A 19,674-nucleotide genomic window follows, 5' to 3' on the forward strand; every position below is an offset into this window, starting at 1 on the left:
GCGTCCATTGAGAAGTGAGTGTTGGAAATGCTATTGGTGTAAAATAAATGAGTTACGGTTACCTCATTGAGCAGTGTAACTTTGTAGATTAGATAAGCTACAGTGTCGTTTGCTAACCTTCAGCTAACGCTAGCTCTAGTGTTTGTTTGGTTTAGAGAGGAATGTTTGTATGTAACCCGTGCATGCTACTTTCTATCAGTGTGGTTATCATTGCTACGTGTGTTTATAGAGTGCAAATAGTCCTACTCCTTATTGTATTAGCAGTGTGTATTGTTGTATGCTATCGCTGCAATGTTTATAGCCTCCATACAGTTGTAGTGATATAGAGATTCTGGAAGCATCTAGAAGGTTCCAGTACCTTCTGGGCACCCACAGTGATTATTTATGACAGTGCAACAAGAGACCTGCTAGCTAAGATCTAAGCACTCGTGTATAAATAAATATCCCTGTTAATATTTACACATCTCTCTAAGTTGTTAGTAGAGCGTGTATTTTTATTGCTATGTTGCATGTGTATTTACGTGAGTATCTTGTAATGGGGTCCTCATGCTTGCATTGTTTCTCCCTTTTATTTATTTTTACCACACATTAAATACCTCTAATGGAAGCAGCTGTGTGTGTGTGTGTGTGTGTGTGTGTGTGTGGTGACAAAGTGTACAGTACTGCGCCTCAACATCATGTTCTAACCGGACAACCCTATAGTGGGCAGATCTAAATGAATTAGTTTTAAGTAACTAATGGGTGAGGGCTCAGAAGCCAACGGTGCAGACAAACTCCAGCTAGCCGTTTTTACACAATAGATCCCATGTCTGGTCAGGTTAATACAGTGGTTCTATGCTGTCTGGGTTCTCTGATTGGGAGACATGTCACACTCTGAGGGTTGCATCAATACTGTCAATACTCAGCAACACTGACAAACTTGTTCATTTGGAAATTCAATGTTCACACCATGTTGATGAAATTACAAGGTTCATTCAACTACCAGAACACTAAAGGGAGGCCTTTCGTATCTTTGTAACAGTCCATTCAATGATGTGTCATGTGTTATGCATTCTGTTTCAAATCAGCTTTGTTTCTATTCGTTCACAAAACCCTCACTCTAGAAGTGGTCAGAGATGGACAGAGCAAAGGGGAGAGATGGAGAGGAAGAGGTATTTGTATTTATTATGGATCCCCATTAGTTGCTGCCAAGGCAGCAGTTACTCTTCCTGGGGTTCAGCAACATTAAGTCAGTTATATACAAGTTAAAATATTACATGACATTACATTTCATAACACTTTTCACAACAAATTAAGTGGGTTCCCTCAGGCCAATACTCCACTATCACATATCTACAATAGCCTGGAGTAGTACCCCAGATTGGGGGTTGCCTGGAGTAGCACCCCAGATCAGATTACTAGTCTTGGTTAAAGTGTTGTATCCACAGCAACAGGCTGGTGGCTAGGAAATGATAGGGCTTGTGTTTGCAGGTTTTCACATTTGGCATCTATAATTTTCTAAAGAAAAAACAAGGTCAAATGAAAATAAAGTAAAGGTGTCATGAGTTTAGATTTGTGTAATATCTGTCATGATTCATCCCTTTGGAAAATACCAGGTATACACCACCAGTCAAAAGTTTGGACACACTTACTCATTCAATGGTTTTTCTTTATTTTATTTTTATTTTTTTACATTGTAGAATAATAGTGAAGACATCAAAACTATGAAATAACACATATGGAATCATGTAAACTCAGCAAAAAAAGAAAAGTCCTCTCATTGTCAACTGTGTTTATTTTCAGCAAACTTAAATTAACATAAATATTAGCATGAACATAACAAGATTCAACAACTGCGACATAAACTGAACAAGTTCCACAGACATGTGACTAACACAAATTGAATAATGTGTCCCTGAACAAAGGGGAGGGGGGTCAAAATCAAAAGTAAGAGTTAGCATCTGGGGTGGCCACCAGCTGCATTAAGTACTGCAGTGCATCTCCTCTTCATGGACTGCACCAGATTTGCCAGTTCTTGCTGTGAGATGTTACCCCACTCTTCCACCAAGGCACCTGCAAGTTCCCGGACATTTCTGGGGGGAATGGCCCTAGCCCTCACCCTCCGATCCAACAGGTCCCAGACGTTCTCAATGGGATTGAGATCCGGGCTCTTCGCTAGCCATGGCAGAATACTGACATTCCTGTCTTGCAGGAAATCACGCACAGAACGAGCAGTATGGCTGGTGGCATTGTCATGCTGGAGGGTCATGTCAGGATGAGCCTGCAGGAAGGGTACCACATGAGGGAGGAGGATGTCTTCCCTGTAACGCACAGGGTTGAGATTGCCTGCAATGACAACGAGCTCAGTCCGATGATGCTGTGACACACCGACCCAGACCATGACGGACCCTCCACCTCCAAATTGATCCCGCTCCAGAGTACAGGCCTCGGTGTAATGTTCATTCCTTCGACGATAAACGCGAATCCGACCATCACCCCTGGTGAGACAAAACTGCGACTCGTCAGTGAAGAGCACTTTTTGCCAGTCCTGTCTGGTCCAGCGACGGTGGGTTTGTGCCCATAGGCGATGTTGTTGCAGGTGAGGACCTGCCTTGAAACAGGCCTACAAGCCCTCTGTCAAGCCTCTCTCAGACTATTGCGGACAGTCTGAGCACTGATGGAGGGATTGTAACCCAGAATTACATCTGCTGCAGAAGATAAGTTCATTAGAGTTACCAGCCTCAGAAATTGCAGCCAAAATAAATGCTTAACAGAGTTCAAGTAACAGACACATCTCAACATCAACTGTTCAGAGGGGACTGTGTGAATCAGGCCTTCATGGTCGAATTGCTGCAAAGAAACCACTACTAAAGGACACCAATGAGAAGAAGAGACTTGCTTGGGCCACGAAATATGAGCGGTGAAAATGTGTCCTTTGGTCTGGAGTCCAAATTTGAGATTTTTGGTTCCAACTGCCGTGTCTTTGTGAGACGCGGTGTGGGTGAACGGATGATCTCCGCATTTGTAGTTCCCACTGTAATGCATGGAGGAGGAGGTGTTATGGTGTGGGGGTGCTTTGCTAGTGACACTGTCTTTGATTTATTTAGAATTCAAGCCACACTTAACCGGCATGGCTACCACAGCATTCTACAGCGATTCGCCATCCCATCTGGTTTGGGCTTAGTGGGACTATCATTTGTTTTTTAACAGGACAATGACCCAACACACCTCCAGGCTGTGTAAGGGCTATTTTACCAAGAAGGAGAGTGATGGAGTGCTGCATCAGATGACCTGGCCTCCACAATCCCCCGACCTCAACCCTTTTGAGATGGTTTGGGATGAGTCAGATGGCAGAGTGAAGGAAAAGCAGCCAACAAGTCCTCAGCATATGTTGGAACTCCTTCAACACTGTTGGAAAAGCATTCCAGGTGAAGCTGGTTGAGAGAATGCCAAGAGTGTGTAAAGCTGTCATCAAGGCAAAGGGTGGCTATTTGAAGAATCTCAAATGTATTTTGATTTCTTTAACACTTTTTTGGTTACTACATATGTGTTATTTCATAGTTCTGATGTCTTCACTATTATTCTACAATGTAAATAATAAAGGAAAACCCTTGAATGAGTAGGTGTGTCAGAACTTTTGACTAGTACTGTAAATCTTGCACTGGTGTTAAGGTTTGTAAAAAATGTGGAACCAGACGACTGTCTCTAAATAATACAAATAGCCGTAAATAGTGGTGTGTAAGATTAGTGTAGACTTAATAATGTAATGTTATTGTGTATAATAATGTATATAATGTATATAATGTATAATAATGTATGTTATAACAGTTACTAATGTATGCTAAATGTTATTTTTGCAATGTGGGCAGTGGAAACGGTCCAAGACATGAGAGCGATTGCGCCGTGGAATGTAAGAGGTTGAAAGGCTATGCAGGGATGGTCTGCATTGTCAATCTACCTGTACATTGAAAATCCATATAGAATGATCTTGACTTACGTAGCTGCTTCCCCTTGACCTGAGTGCTGCTTTCTCTCTGTGGCGCTCCCTTACCCAGCAGAGCCAATATATTCATGTATCTACTACTGGGGTTTCATGTGGGATTACTCTCAAACTATATTACAATAAAATGGATCTACGGTTAAAAGAAAAGCCAGTCTGCATCTTTACATTTACAAACACTAATGTTTACATTTGGTGTGTTCCTTTGAGTGGACAAACCATTAAGAACACCTGCTTTTTCGTGACATAGTCTGACCAGGTGAATCCAGGTGAAATCTATGATCCCTTATCGATGTCACTTGTTAAATCCGCTTCAATCAGTGTAGATGAAGGCGGAGGAGTCTGCTTGAAATAACAATGGTTAATGGTGTGAAGCGGGGGCTGTGGGGGCACTAAAATGTACGAAACATTAAGGACATCTTCCTAATATTGAGTTGCAGCCCCCCCCCCTTTGGACTCCACAAGGTGTCAGAAGCGTTCCACAGGGATGCTGGACCATTTTGACTCCAATGCTTCCTACAGTTGTGTTGAGTTGGATGGTTGTCCTTTGGGGGTGGACCATTTTGATACACACGGGAAACTGTTGAGTGTGATTGTAGCGTTGTAGTTCTTGACACAAACTGGTGCGCCTGGAACCTACTACCATACCCCGTTCAAAGGCACTTACATTTTTTGCCTTGCCCATTCACCCTCTGAAAGGCACATATACACAATCCATGTCTCAATTGTCTCAAGGCTTAAAAATCCTTTTGAAGTGGATTTAACAAGTGACATCAATAAGGGATCATAGCTTTCACCTGGATTCACCTGGTCAGTCTATGTCATGGAAAGAGCAGGTGTTCTTAATGTTTTGTACACTCAGTGTATTTCTATAAAAGGGCAATGTTCTCTATAAGGATAATAGAATAGCAAGCCATATGACAGGGCTCCCAACTGGTTTTTTTGGTCCCCAAAGTTTTCTGAGCAAAATAAATAAAGAAATCATTTTTAAAAGATCGTTGTTGGACATAAAAGACTGTAAAATCACCAGGAAATCAGCTCCAAGTTATTTTAATTTAAGAAATCTGTTCCCAAGTATTCCCACGCATAATAGAGAGAGACACGTGACTGTATACAAATGTAAGCAAGGTTTGAAATGTTAATGTTTTAGTCAGTCAATTTGCAGTCTACAAATTATTTGTAATTACGTTCCGGCCCCCCTGACCATCCGCTCAAGAAATAATCGGCCCGCAGCTGAATCTAGTTGAGTATCCCTGCCCTATGGGACGTCATCTGACAGCCCTCCAAAGCTTTCTGGCGTTCTCCGCTCAGACCCCACAATCATCCAATCAACTGGTCCTCTCAGCCATCCTAGAGTGTTTCTTTAGTTGACCTGCAGACAATCAGCCCAATGCAACAGAGGAACGGAGGGATCGTACAATCACATCACACGGACTACTGTTTCACACAGACTACTGTTTCACACAGACTACTGTTTCACACATTGTCCTTCACACAGACTACTGTTTTACACATCGTCCTTCACACAGACTACTGTTTCACACATCGTCCTTCACACAGACTACTGTTTTACACATCGTCCTTCACACAGACTACTGTTTCACACATCGTCCTTCACACAGACTACTGTTTCACACATCGTCCTTCACACAGACTACTGTTTCACACATCGTCCTTCACACAGACTACTGTTTCACATAGACTCCTGTTTCACACAGACTACTGTTTCACACATCGTCCTTCACACAGACTACTGTTTCACACATCGTCCTTCACACAGACTACTGTTTCACACATCGTCCTTCACACAGACTACTGTTTCACACATCGTCCTTCACACAGACTACTGTTTCACATAGACTCCTGTTTCACACAGACTACTGTTTTACACATCGTCCTTCACACAGACTACTGTTTCACACATCGTCCTTCACACAGACTACTGTTTTACACATCGTCCTTCACACAGACTACTGTTTCACACATCGTCCTTCACACAGACTACTGTTTCACACATCGTCCTTCACACAGACTACTGTTTCACACAGACTACTGTTTCACACAGACTACTGTTTCACACATCCTCCTTCACACAGACTACTGTTTCACACAGACTCCTGTTTCACACAGACTACTGTTTTACACATCGTCCTTAAATTTTTTACATTTTAGTCATTTAGCAGACGCTCTTATCCAGAGCGACTTACAGGAGCAATTAGGGTTAAGTGCCTTGCTCAAGGGCACATTTACGTCATTTAGCAAACGCTCTTGTCCAGAGCGACTCACAAATTGATGCATTCACCCTATAGCCAGTGGGATAACCACTTTACAATTTTTTTTTGGGGGGGGTAGAAGGATTACTTTATCCTATCCCAGGTATTCCTTAAAGAGGTGGGGTTTCAAATGTCTCCGGAAGGTGGTGAGTGACTCCACTGTGGGGGGGTAGAAGGATTACTTTATCCTATCCCAGGTATTCCTTAAAGAGGTGGGGTTTCAAATGTCTCCGGAAGGTGGTGAGTGACTCCGTTGTGGGGGGGGATAGAAGGATTACTTTATCCTATCCCAGGTATTCCTTAAAGAGGTGGGGTTTCAAATGTCTCCGGAAGGTGGTGAGCGACTCCGCTGTGTGTGTGGGGGGGGTAGAAGGATTACTTTATCCTATCCCAGGTATTCCTTAAAGAGGTGGGGTTTCAAATGTCTCCAGAAGGTGGTGAGTGACTCCGCTGTGGGGGGTAGAAGGATTACTTTATCCTATCCCAGGTATTCCTTAAAGAGGTGGGGTTTCAAATGTCTCCGGAAGGTGGTGAGTGACTCCGCTGTCCTGGCGTCGTGAGGGAGCTTGTTCCACCATTGGGGTGCCAGAGCAGCGAACAGTTTTGACTGGGCTGAGCGGGAACTATGCTTCCGCAGAGGAAGGGGAGCCAGCAGGCCAGAGGTGGATGAACGCAATGCCCTCGTTTGGGTGTAGGGACTGATCAGAGCCCGAAGGTACAGAGGTGCCGTTCCCCTCGCTGCTCCAAAGGCAAGCACCATGGTCTTGTAACGGATGCGAGCTTCAACTGGAAGCCAGTGGAGTGTGCGGAGGAGGGGGTGACGTGAGAGAACTTGGGAAGGTTGAACACCAGACGGGCTGCGGCATTCTGGATGAGTTGTAGGGGTTTAATGGCACATGCAGGGAGGCCAGCCAACAGCGAGTTGCAGTAATCCAGACGGGGAGATGACAAGTGCCTGGATTAGGACCTGTGCCGCTTCCTGTGTAAGGCAGGGTCGTACTCTCCGAATGTTGTAGAGCATGAACCTGCAGGAGCGGGTCACCGCCTTGATGTTAGCGGAGAACGACAGGGTGTTGTCCAGGGTCACGCCAAGGCTCTTCGCACTCTGGGAGGAGGACACAACGGAGTTGTCAACCGTGTTGGCGAGATCATGGAACGGGCAGTCCTTCCCGGGAGGAAGAGCAGCTCCGTCTTGCCAGGGTTCAGCTTGAGGTGGTGATCCGTCATCCATACTGATATGTCTGCCAGACATGCAGAGATGCGATTCGCCACCTGGTTATCAGAAGGGGGAAAGGAGAAGATTAGTTGTGTATCGTCAGCGTAGCAATGATAGGAGAGGCCGTGTGAGGATATGACAGAGCCAAGTGACTTGGTGTATAGGGAGAAAAGGAGAGGGCCTAGAACTGAGCCCTGGGGGACACCAGTGGTGAGAGAACGTGGTGCGGAGACAGCTTCTCGCCACGCCACTTGGTAGGAGCGACCGGTCAGGTAGGACGCAATCCAGGAGTGAGCCGCGCCGGAGATGCCCAGCTCGGAGAGGGTGGAGAGGAGGATCTGATGGTTCACAGTATCAAAGGCAGCAGACAGGTCTAGAAGGACAAGAGCAGAGGAGAGAGAGTTAGCTTTAGCAGTGCGGAGAGCCTCCGTGACACAGAGAAGAGCAGTCTCAGTTGAATGACCAGTCCTGAAACCTGATTGGTTTGGATCAAGAAGGTCAATCTGAGAGAGATAGCAAGAGAGTTGGCTAAAGACGGCACGCTCAATAGTTTTGGAAAGGAAAGAAAGAAGGGATACTGGTCTGTAGTTGTTGACATCAGTGGGGTCGAGTGTTGGTTTTTTGAGAAGGGGGAGCAACTCTCGCTCTCTTGAAGACGGAAGGGACATGGCCAGCGGTCAAGGATGAGTTGATCAGCGAGGTGAGGTAGGGGAGAAGGTCACCGGAGATGGTCTGGAGAAGAGAGGAGGGGATGGGGTCAAGGGGGCAGGTTGTTGAGCGGCCTGCAGTCACAAGTCGCAGGATTTTATCTGGAGAGAGAGGGGAGAAAGAAGTCAAAGCATAGGGTAGGGCAGTGTGAGCAGGACCAGCAGTGTTATTAGACTCAACAAACGAGGATCGGATGTCGTCAACCTTCTTTTCAAAGTGGTTGACAAAGTCATCCACAGAGAGAGAGGAGGGGGGGATTCAGGAGGGAGGAAAATGTGGCAAAGAGCTTCCTAGGGTTAGAGGCAGATGCTTGGAATTTAGAGTGGTAGAAGGTGGCCTTAGCAGCAGAAACAGATGAAGAAAATGTAGAGAGGAGGGAGTGAAAAGATGCCAGGTCGGCAGGGAGTTTAGTTTTCTTCCATTTCCACTCCGCTGCCCGGAGCTCTGTTCTGTTAGCTCGCAATGAGTCATCAAGCCACGGAGCTGGAGGGGAGGACCGAGCCGGCCGGGAGGATAGGGGACACAGAGAGTCAAAGGATGCAGAAAGGGAGGAGAGGAGGGTTGAGGAGGCAGAATCAGGAGATTGGAGGGAGAAGGATTGAGCAGAGGGAAGAGATGATAGGATGGAAGAGGAGAGAGTAGTGGGAGAGAGAGAGCGAAGGTTGCGGCGGCGCATTACCATCTGTGTAGGGGCAGAGTGAGTAGTGTGGGAGGAGAGCGAGAGAGAAAAGGAAACAAAGTAGTGGTCGGAGACATGGAGGGGAGTTGCAGTGAGATTAGTAGAGGAGCAGCATCTAGTGAAGATGAGGTCAAGCGTATTGCCTGCCTTGTGAGTAGGGGGGGACGGTGAGAGGGTGAGGTCAAAAGAGGAGAGGAGTGGAAAGAAGGAGGCAGAGAGAAATTAGTCAAATGTGGACATAGGGAGGTTGAAATCCCCCAAAACTGTGAGGGGTGAGCCATCCTCAGGAAAGGAACTTATCAAGGCGTCAAGCTCATTGATGAACTCTCCAAGGGAACCTGGAGGGCGATAGATGACAAGGATATTAAGCTTAAATGGGCTAGTGACTGTGACAGCATGGAATTCAAATGAGGAGATAGACAGATGGGTTAGGGGAAAAATTGAGAAGGTCCACTTGGGAGAGATGAGGATTCCTGTACCACCACCCCTCTGACCAGATGCTCTCGGGGTATGCGAGAACACATGGTCAGACGAGGAGAGAGCAGTAGGAGTAGCAGTGTTTTCAGTGGTAATCCATGTTTCCGTCAGCGCCAGGAAGTCGAGGGACTGGAGGTTGGCATAGGCTGGGATGAAGTCAGCTTTGTTGGCAGCAGAACGGCAGTTCCAGAGGCTGCCTGAGACCTGGAACTCCAGGTGTGGGGTGCGTGCTGGGACCACCAGGTTAGAGAGGCAGCAGCCACGCGGTGTGGTGCGTTTGTGTAGCCTGTGCAGAGAGGAGAGAACAGGGATAGGCAGAGGCATAGTTGACAGGCTGTAGCAAATGGCTACAAAAATGCAGAGGAGATCGGAATGAAATGAGCTAAGCATCTGGGAGAGGAGAGAGCAGGGCCTCCCTCACCAAAAACTTCTACCTCAGAAACTAAAATTGTTTCACTGAACCACCCGAACAAAAACTCTCCCAACTTCCACTTTAGAAATTAGAATTGTTGTAAACTACAGCAGACTGTTATCAGTAGCTGTAGTTAAGTACAGCAGCTACCAACCACCTAACGTTAATGCCTCGGATGAGGTTAGGAAAAACAGCTGAATGGTAGCAGCTAGCTGGCTCAATCACAGGTACTCATAAGCATGAAATAACATTGGAAACAATTAACCACAGTTACCAGTAGCTACCCTCTAGCTAGCTAGCTTTGTTGGTCCAAGTAGTGGGTAGGCTAGCCTCGTGCTTCGCCGGAGTCCGCCGAAAACAGTCCTTACCTACAATAATTACCTACAATAACCTTCAATAACTACCTGAGTAAGCTACCTATAATACCAAACTACAGTACCTACCTACAATCTAAATACATGGTTTAAGCTTAACTCAACACCATATAAGAAGCCAAGCTTACCTTTCATAACGGAGCAATGATTAAACGTTGGGTAGCTAGCACAAATATATTGTATTTAGCTACCACAGTACAGCCAGCTGATAGTGTTGGCTGGCTAGCAATGGCTACTGTGTTGACTTTGTTTGAAAAAGCGGCGTCGCTCCGAGCGAATGTAGCTGGCTAAAAGGATATTGTTTTTAGTTGCAACCGTTGCTAATAGCAACTCACCAGCTAATCCAGGAGGTGAGTTAGCTAGCTAGCTTCGTGCTACATCCGGCACCGCCGAATACAAAAGTAACCTACAATAACTACACAACAGCTACCCGCAACAGCCCACGATGCCTACCTATACTACTTAATAATATACAGCCCACGATGCCTACCTATAGTACCTGACTACAATCTAAATACATAGCTTAAGCCTTACTCGACAAAGCCCAAGCTATGTATAAAGCCAAACTGGCAGACTGCAATCAGTAGCCGAAATTAAGTACAGCAGCTACCGACCACCTAACGTTAATGATAATGAGGTTAGAAAAACAGCTGAAGGTGGCAGCTAGCTGGCTCAATTACAGGTACTCTTAAGCGTGAAATAATATTGGAAACAGCTAACCACAGTTGCTAAAAGTTACCGGTAGCTACCCGCTAGCTAGCTTTGTTGGTCCAAGTAGAGGGTAGGCTAGCCTCGTGCTTCGCCGGGGTCCGCCGAATACGGTCCTTATCTACAATAATAACCTACAATAACTACCGGAGTAAGCTACCTATAATACCAAACTACAATACCTACCTACAATCTAAATACATGGTTTAAGCTTAACTCAACACCATATAAGAAGCCAAGCTTACCTCTCCTGCTAGAGAAAACACAACCTCTCCCGTCAGCAGCAGACTACTGTTTCACACATCCTCCTTCACACAGACTACTGTTTCACACAGACTCCTGTTTCACACAGACTTCTGTTTCACACAGACTACTGTTTCACACAGACTACTGTTTCACACAGACTTCTGTTTCACACGGACTACTGTTTCACACAGACTCCTGTTTCACACAGACTACTGTTTTACACATCGTCCTTCACACAGACTACTGTTTCACACAGACTCCTGTTTCACACAGACTACTGTTTTACACATCCTCCTTCACACAGACTACTGTTTCACACAGACTCCTGTTTCACACAGACTACTGTTTCACACAGACTACTGTTTCACACAGACTACTGTTTCACACAGACTACTGTTTCACACAGACTACTGTTTCACACAGACTACTGTTTCACACAGACTTCTGTTTCACACATCCTACATCACACAGACACTATGTGCTCCTATCAGCCGTAGAGATAGCAGACATTAGACTAGAGCTTCCACCTGTTCTCACTCCACATACCCATTGAGCACCTCTCTGTTCTGATGTCTATATAGATTAAACACATCAAGCCCTACCATGCTCTAATCTGTAGTGATGTCTTCAGGAATCAAGTCAGGGTTGCAACTCCTCAGAGGGTAACTCCTACCTATGTCTGGGTTGATTGATTAATGTTTGGCACGTCTATGTAAACACATTCAACTTGACTCCATTATTACAGCCCAGACAGTCTCATTTCAGGAGAGAAAAACAGGTTAAATTTCTCTTTCTTGTCTCTCCGCCTCCGCATCTCCCTCCTTCAGCAGCGTTGAGGGCACGCTATTCCCACAGGCACCTGATGATGGATAAGCTGTGCTAATGAGCACGCAGCAGACGGGTGATAATTTGCCGAGCGTTACAGCCGGAGCACCATCCCGCCAGCTGCACGCGACCCACAAATCACATGGATTAACGCTGGCGCTGATGATGGCGCGGCAGATCCAATCCCAATGCAGCGCAAAACAAAATGAAGCGTGAATCTTATTAACACGCTGCCAGCAAACAGGAGAGGGAGACACAGGTAAACCACATGTGGGCTTGTTTCCCTGCATTGACTAACATTACATCAATTCTAACGTAGCTTCTGCTGGGAAGACAGAAGCTGTGGTGGATGTTTTACAAATATAGAATAATTTACGGTGTCACGTCTCATGCTATATTAATAGAGACCCTGACGTATGTTCTTTTATTCTTTCTTATTGTTGTTGCATTGTCCAGAAGGAACCTGCAAGGAAGCATTTAATTGGACGGTGTATACCACGTGTATCCTGTACACACGACTAATAACAACGTGAAACTTGTATGTCAGAGCATGACGAGTGAGAGATTCACCAGTAACGTTTGCGGAAAGGAGGGGGAGGGAGAGGGGGATTGTTTTCCCACATTGACGAACATTAACTCAGTCTGATGTTGCATAGCATCTGCTGGGAACACATAAGCCGCGGTGGATGTTATGATTGTACAGAATAATAATGGAGTGACTGGCAGACGAATCTGGGTTTGGCGGATGCCAGTAGAACCCTACCTGCCCGAACGTAGAGTTCCAACTGTAAAGTTTGGTGGAGGAGGAATAATGGTCTGGGGCTGTTTTTCATGGTTCGGGCTAGTCACCTTAGTTCCAGTGAATTTAAATGTTAATGCTACAGCATTCAATGACATTCTAGACAATTCTGTGCTTCCAACTTTGTGACAACAGTCCTTTACTGTTTCAGCATGACAATGCCCCCGTGCACAAAGCAAGGTCCATACAGAAATGGTTTGTCAAGTTGTGGAAGAACTTGACTGGTCTACACAGAGCCCTGACCTCAACCCCATCGAACACCTTTGGGATGAATTGGAACGCCGACTGCGAGCCAGGCCTAATCGCCCAACATCAGTGCCCAACCTCACTCATGCTCTTGAGGCTGAATGGAAGCAAGTCCCCGCAGCAATGTTCCAACATCTAGTGGAAATCCTTCCCAGAAGAGTGGAGGCTGTTATAGCAGCAAAGGGGGGACCAACTCCATATTAATGCCCATAATTTTGGAATGAGATTTTTAACTAGCAGGTGTCCACATACGTTTGGCCATGTAGTGTATCAAGAAGCTGATTAAACAGCATTATCATTAAAAGGCCACTCTAAAATGTGCAGTTTTGTCACACAACACAATGCCACAGATGTCTCAAGTTTTGAGGGAGCGTGCAATTGTCATGCTGGCTGAAGGAATGTTCCAGAGAATTTAATGTTAATTTCTCTAGCATAAGCCGCCTCCAACGTCGTTTTAGAGAATTTGGCAGTACGTCCAATCGGCCTCACAACCGCAGACCACGTGTAACCATGACATCCCAGGACCTCCTCATCCGGCTTCTTCACCTGCGGAATCGTCAGAGACCAGCCACCCGGACAGCTGATGAAACTGTGGGTTTGCACAACCCAAGAACTTCTGCACAAACTGGGTGCTCTTCATCCTTACCAGGGTCTTGACTGCAGTTCGGCGTTGTAACCGATTTAAGTGGGCAAATGCTCACCTTCGATGGCCACTGGCAGACTGGAGAAGTGTGCTATTCACGGATGAATCCCGGTTTCAACTGTACCGGGCAGATGGCGTCGTGTGGGCGAGCAGTTTGTTGATGTCAACGTTGTGAACAGAGTGCCCCATGGTGGCGGTGGGGTTATGGTATGGGCAGGCATAAGCTACAGAGAATGAACACAATTGCATTTTATCGATGGCAATTTGAATGCACAGAGATACTGTGACAAGATTCTTAAGCCCATTGTCGTGCCATTCATCCGCCACATCACCTCATGCTTCAGCATGATAATACACGGCCCCATGTCGCAAGGATCTGTACACAATTCCTGGAAGGTGAAAATGTCCCAGTTCTTCCATGGCCTGCATACTCACTAGACAACATTCCACAGACCACAATCAACAGCCTGATCAATTATATGCGAAGGAGATGTGTCGCGCTGCATGAGGCAAATGGTGGCCACACCAGATACTGAGGGTTTTCGGATCCATGCCCATTCCTTCTTTTTTAGGTATCTGGGCCTAATGAAATTATTTCAATTGACTGATTTCGTTATATGAACTGTAACTCAGTAAAACATTTGAAATTGTTGCATGTTTCGTTTATATTTTTGTTCAGTGTAAATGAGTGCAACTGTTGTGCAAAAAGCTGTTTACATGCAAAACTAAGTTAAAGAGCCAGACGGACAGAGTCCGATTTTGGAGGGGAGCTCATCACTGGCACTGTAAGAAGGACAAACTCTGTCATGGATTAAATTTGTCTCTACACTCTAAAATGAAAAGGATCCTGGAATGTCTTTATTTAGGGATTCTTCTAATTGAAACTGTGGGGGAACCTCTATAAGTTCTTTGAAGAGCGTGCACACGACAATACTAATACCTTGGCTTTTGTGGTAAATGTGAATGAAAAAACTGTTCACTTTCGATAATGGTTTTCATAAACATACCCTGTCCATAATGTAGAGGCCTCTGGGATCTTCATTGAAGAGGTCAGGGAGGAGGAAGATGGCTGCTGTGACTGAGTCCTAGAAGGTTTTAGAGAAACCATTAATACAAATGTGATTATAGCCTACGTGTTATCTCTATAGCATTATGTGACAAACCAATACCAATTGTACATACCTTTGTGTGCCTCCTCGTCAGTATACCTGAAGACAAAGACACACACAAATAAGTGTGCAGTTCAGTCATCTGCGCCCAATGCAGCTATAGCCTTCAACATACTCTTACCTCTTTGTTGATTGACATCCATTGAATTGTGTCCATTTTCTGTTTCAGAAAATACATTTAAAGGGAGAAAGTGCCAAACAACACAGCCATTTTGTTCAAGTATGAAAAGATAGATGGTATCATCATAAAACAATATCAATTTAGATCAAACAAGGGAGAAACATTACCTTAAATTGAGGAGATCTTAAAAATGTTCAGTTAAGTGCCTGCAACTGCTGTTTTCTCAAATTCAAATCCACATATTTCAGTTGGGCAGTTAGGTTCCTGCAAGAACCCTCAAGAACTAAGGATGTTCCTCGATGAACCCCACCTCCTGTGGGGTTCTTGTAAGTATATTTTGGGGGCAGTGCCAAGAACCCTAAGATTCTTCAAAAAACCATTGAGGATCTCAGAAGAACCCTTGTTGAACCCCTAATTTTTAGAGTGTAGCTGCCATGGTGGATATCATGTGTTCAAAGAAAAATGTCAACAGTTTGAGTAAAGATTCTAGAGTAGGTTGATGGGATGTTGAGAGAAAACGGATGGCAGAGATCGCCATGAAAGTAACGAGAAATCCCAGAAGGCTGAGACGACAATCAGAGAAGAGCAAGATAGAAAACTGAAGCAGCAGAAAGCAATATATGAGAGGAAGGCCTGAGAGGATACAGAGCAGAGATGCTCACATAAGATTTTCTACAGGCTGAGGCCAAGGAGCATATACATCTGGAGCAATGTCATTTGTCCGTGTGTATGGTGGCAAGCAGTGGAGGCTGGTGAGGGGAGGACAGCTCATAGTAATGGCTGGAAAGGAGTGGATGGAATGGCATTTACATTTTAGTCATTTAGCAGACGCTCTTATCCAGAGCGACTTACAGTTAGTGAATACATTTTTTTTTTTATACTGGCCCCCCGTGGGAATCAAACCCACAACCCTGGCGTTGCAAACGCCATGCTCTATCAACTGAGCTACATCCCTGCCGGCCATTCCCTCCCCTACCCTGGATGATGCTGGGCCAATTGTGCGCCGCCCATGAGTCTCCCGGTCGCGGCCGCGGCGACAGAGCCTGGATTCGAACCAGGATCTCTAGTGGCACAGTTAGCACTGCGATGCAGTGCCTTAGACCACTGCGCCACTCATTCCATCCGCTCCATTTCAGCCATTACTATGAATCATCCTCCCCTCACCAGCCTCCACTGGTAGCCAGAGCGAGGGGCTGTGTACAGATTGGCCAGGAGGGGTGCAGCTCTACAATCAAACATGAACGATTTACCTCTAATTCACCTAGCTGGAGCTGCATTACTGTGAATTACTGTCTGTGGCATATCTGCAAGTTGTTGTTCATGTTTTAGCTGTTGTTAAATGCTACGTCTGATCATCACTGCATGTAGTCTGAACACACCCTTCTCATAAGAAAAGCAAATATTATCTTATGTAAAATGACCGGCTGGCAGAACCACTGTCGTCATTGGCAGAACTGGTATGACAGGAAATGTTATGTTCGATCACAGAGAACAAAGCTGTGTACTCTCGGTTAAGAAAGTGGGAGACAAAACAGAAAACAGAAACGAGTGAGAGCAAGAAATCTTCATAATAAAACAAGACAAGGAGACAACAATTCTTGAAAATGGATAGAAGTAAGTAATATAGATGTACCTTTTTAATCTATTCTTTCAAATGCTGCATGACAATTTAAATAAATAAAATGTAATAAAAGTGCAAATTTTCTGTAAATGCACTTAATTTCATCATGATAATTGTACATAATAAAATGTTTAGAGATACAATTATGACAAAATCATAATTGAAAAAATATAATAATAATAATAATAATAATATATAATATGCCATTTAGCAGACGCTTTTATCCAAAGCGACTTACAGTCATGCGTGCATACATTTTTTTTTTTGTGTATGGGTGGTCCCGGGGATCGAACCCACTACCCTGGCGTTACAAGCGCCGTGCTCTACCAGCTGAGCTACAGAGGACCACAATCATTGAAATCATAATTTTTTTATAAATTATCAATCTGCCACATCTCAAAATCTAAATATATTTGTTCATACTGTTTATTCAAGTTATTCCAGAATGTCTAAATGCTATCCAAAATGTTAAAAATATAAATTTACAAATTGTATCCTTTATCCTGTCATAATTAAACCCATTCTTTATTATGAATAAGTTCTGTTTTAATGGTAGTGTTACATGTCATTTGATGACTTGTGTTTTGGAAAAATAAATATGATTGGGTTTCCTTGAGCAACAGATATGTCACCAGGCCGGTTTATTGTTTTGTTGCAGTAATAGCCTGGGTGCCAGTCTGTTTCTGATCTCGGGCAGTGTCATGACAAACATGACAATTCCATGAGGAGTTGGCAAGAGATCAGAAACAGACTGGCACCCAGGCTAGTGCAGTAATGCTCATGGGGTGATATTGTACATATTACCTCAACTACCTCAACTAGCCGGTGCCCCCGCACATTGACTCTGCAACGGTACCCCCCTGTATATATAGCCTCCCTACTGTCACTTTATTTTACTTCTGCTCTTTTTTCTCAACACTTTTTTTGTTGTTGTTTTATTCTTACTTTTTTTTGTTTAAAATAAATGCACTGTTGGTTAAGGGCTGTAAGTAAGCATTTCACTGTAATGTCTGCACCTGTTGTATTCGGCGCATGTGACCAATAAAATTTGATTTGATTTGATTTGATTTGATTTTATATTGACTTTGAAAACTGTTTTTCACTTAGCCCACGAGGAGACAGCATGGTCAAACCCTCCTGATCTGCGAATCGTAATGTTGGGGAAAACAGGAGCAGGGAAGAGTTCCTCAGGGAACACCATTCTTGGAAAAACAACGTTTAAAAAGGAAAGTTCACCAACATCTGTGACAAGGGAGTGTGTGAAACATGGAACAACAATTGCTGGTAGAGAAGTTTCTGTGATTGATACACCTGGATTTTTGGACACAAATCTGTCTAAAGATGAGCTACAACAAGAAATTGGGAAGTTCATCATTCTTACCTTACCAGGGCCCCATGTGTTTTTGGTGGTGATGACATTGTCACGATACACACCAGAGGATAAACTAATTGTAGAATGGGTTAAGAATACCTTTGGAGAAGAGGCATCAAAATATACAATGGTGCTGTTTACCCATGGAGATGACCTTGACAAATCTGTTGAAGAGTTCATAGGCAAGAGTGAAGACCTCTCCCAGTTTGTCTCCAGCTGCGACGGTAGATATCATGTCTTCAATAACAAAGAGCAGAACGATTTCAAACAGGTTGAGGAGCTTCTGAAGAAGATTGATGAGATGGTGAGAGACAACGGAGGTGCCCACTACAGTAATGAAATGTTCCAGAAGATTAATGTGGTAATCAATGAAGACCCAGAGAAGCAACCGACGAAAAAAGATGAGAATGAGGCAAGGATTAAATTAATTCGAGACTTTCTACAGGCTCTGGCGAAAGGAGCGATTAGAGTGGTGTCTGCTGTCAATGACTTTCGCGGCCAGAATGAGGGGTTGTTACCAGCTATCGGTCAGGGATGTGCAGATCTGCAATCAAACATGAAAAAACTAAAAGACATGAAACTTGTTCTTCAACCAGCTACCAACTTTGCTGCATCAGGAAGCGGATTGAAGTTGACTGTCAAATTGATTGCAATAACTGCTTTAATAGCAGCAGCCACAAAGGGAACTGCTATGCTGATAAAATACAGACGCAGACAAGAAAGTACCAGCAATGATAGATCATAAAATGGATGGTCTGAAATGACTAATTACTTGTTTCACCATTCTTGTTGTTTTAGCTGCTGTGATCTGGTCAATTTGATAATCATGGTGGTGTTCTCACAATATGAAACAATTCAAAATGCATTAACATTGTATATAACGCAAGCTTGGGCGTTATTAATGCCTCACTTCATTACAAGTTCTAGGCACATTTATTTCTTGGGCTGCACATATTTCCACTTTACAATATGTTGTTTTCCTATTAGCTGCGTATTGATACGTAAATATTTGTAATGAAATGTGAAAAATGAAAAAAATGTCCCTCCCCCTTTTCAAAACCATGATCTTTTGGTGTTGGACCAGTCTGTTGGTATACGTTCTACAATAAATAAAATGGTGAATGTAAAATGTATTGCCTTGTTTTATGATTTGTGTTCTGATGCATCACGCTCATATACTGTATATTACCATGTAATTAGATCAAGTTCATCTGATGTCTCTTTCTCAAACACAAAAGCTTTAAACCAGGAGTAGCTGCTAAGCAGGGCTCTTCTGGCTCTGAGAGAATATAGTGTAGATAAGTGCTGGCTCTGAGAGAATATAGTGTAGATAAGTGCTGGCTCTGAGAGAATATAGTGTAGATAAGTGCTGGCTCTGAGAGAATATAGTGTAGATAAGTGCTGGCTCTGAGAGAATATAGTGTAGATAAGTGCTGGCTCTGAGAGAATATAGTGTAGATAAGTGCTGGCTCTGAGAGAATATAGTGTAGATAAGTGCTGGCTCTGAGAGAATATAGTGTAGATAAGTGCACCCTTAATGATTCATATAGGTGATTGTGTAACATACAGAGCGGAGCGGAGAAGCCCTCCAGCACAGCCAGGCTGTTTGATTAGCCTGGTCTGAGGACAGCCAGGATGTTTGATTAGTCTGGTCTGAGGACAGCCAGGCTGTTTGATTAGTCTGGTCTGAGGACAGCCAGGATGTTTGATTAGTCTGGTCTGAGGACAGCCAGGCTGTTTGATTAGCCTGGTCTGAGGACAGCCAGGATGTTTGATTAGTCTGGTCTGAGGACAGCCAGGCTGTTT

The 19,674-nt window shown here is 44.3% G+C and overlaps 1 protein-coding gene across 1 annotated transcript; it reads left to right on the forward strand.

The window, feature by feature from the left end:
* Positions 1 to 16,403: 16,403 nt before the first annotated feature.
* On the forward strand, positions 16,404 to 18,998 carry LOC121546785 (GTPase IMAP family member 9-like). Its single transcript, XM_041858024.2, has 2 exons — positions 16,404 to 16,489; positions 17,604 to 18,998. Exons 1-2 carry the CDS (start codon positions 16,480 to 16,482, stop codon positions 18,611 to 18,613), a joined length of 1,020 nt encoding a protein of 339 aa, XP_041713958.1. The 5' UTR covers positions 16,404 to 16,479; the 3' UTR covers positions 18,614 to 18,998.
* The last annotated feature ends 676 nt before the right edge of the window (positions 18,999 to 19,674 follow it).

This window comes from Coregonus clupeaformis, chromosome 30 (genome assembly GCF_020615455.1).
Source record: "Coregonus clupeaformis isolate EN_2021a chromosome 30, ASM2061545v1, whole genome shotgun sequence".
NCBI classification, from domain to species: domain Eukaryota; kingdom Metazoa; phylum Chordata; class Actinopteri; order Salmoniformes; family Salmonidae; genus Coregonus; species Coregonus clupeaformis.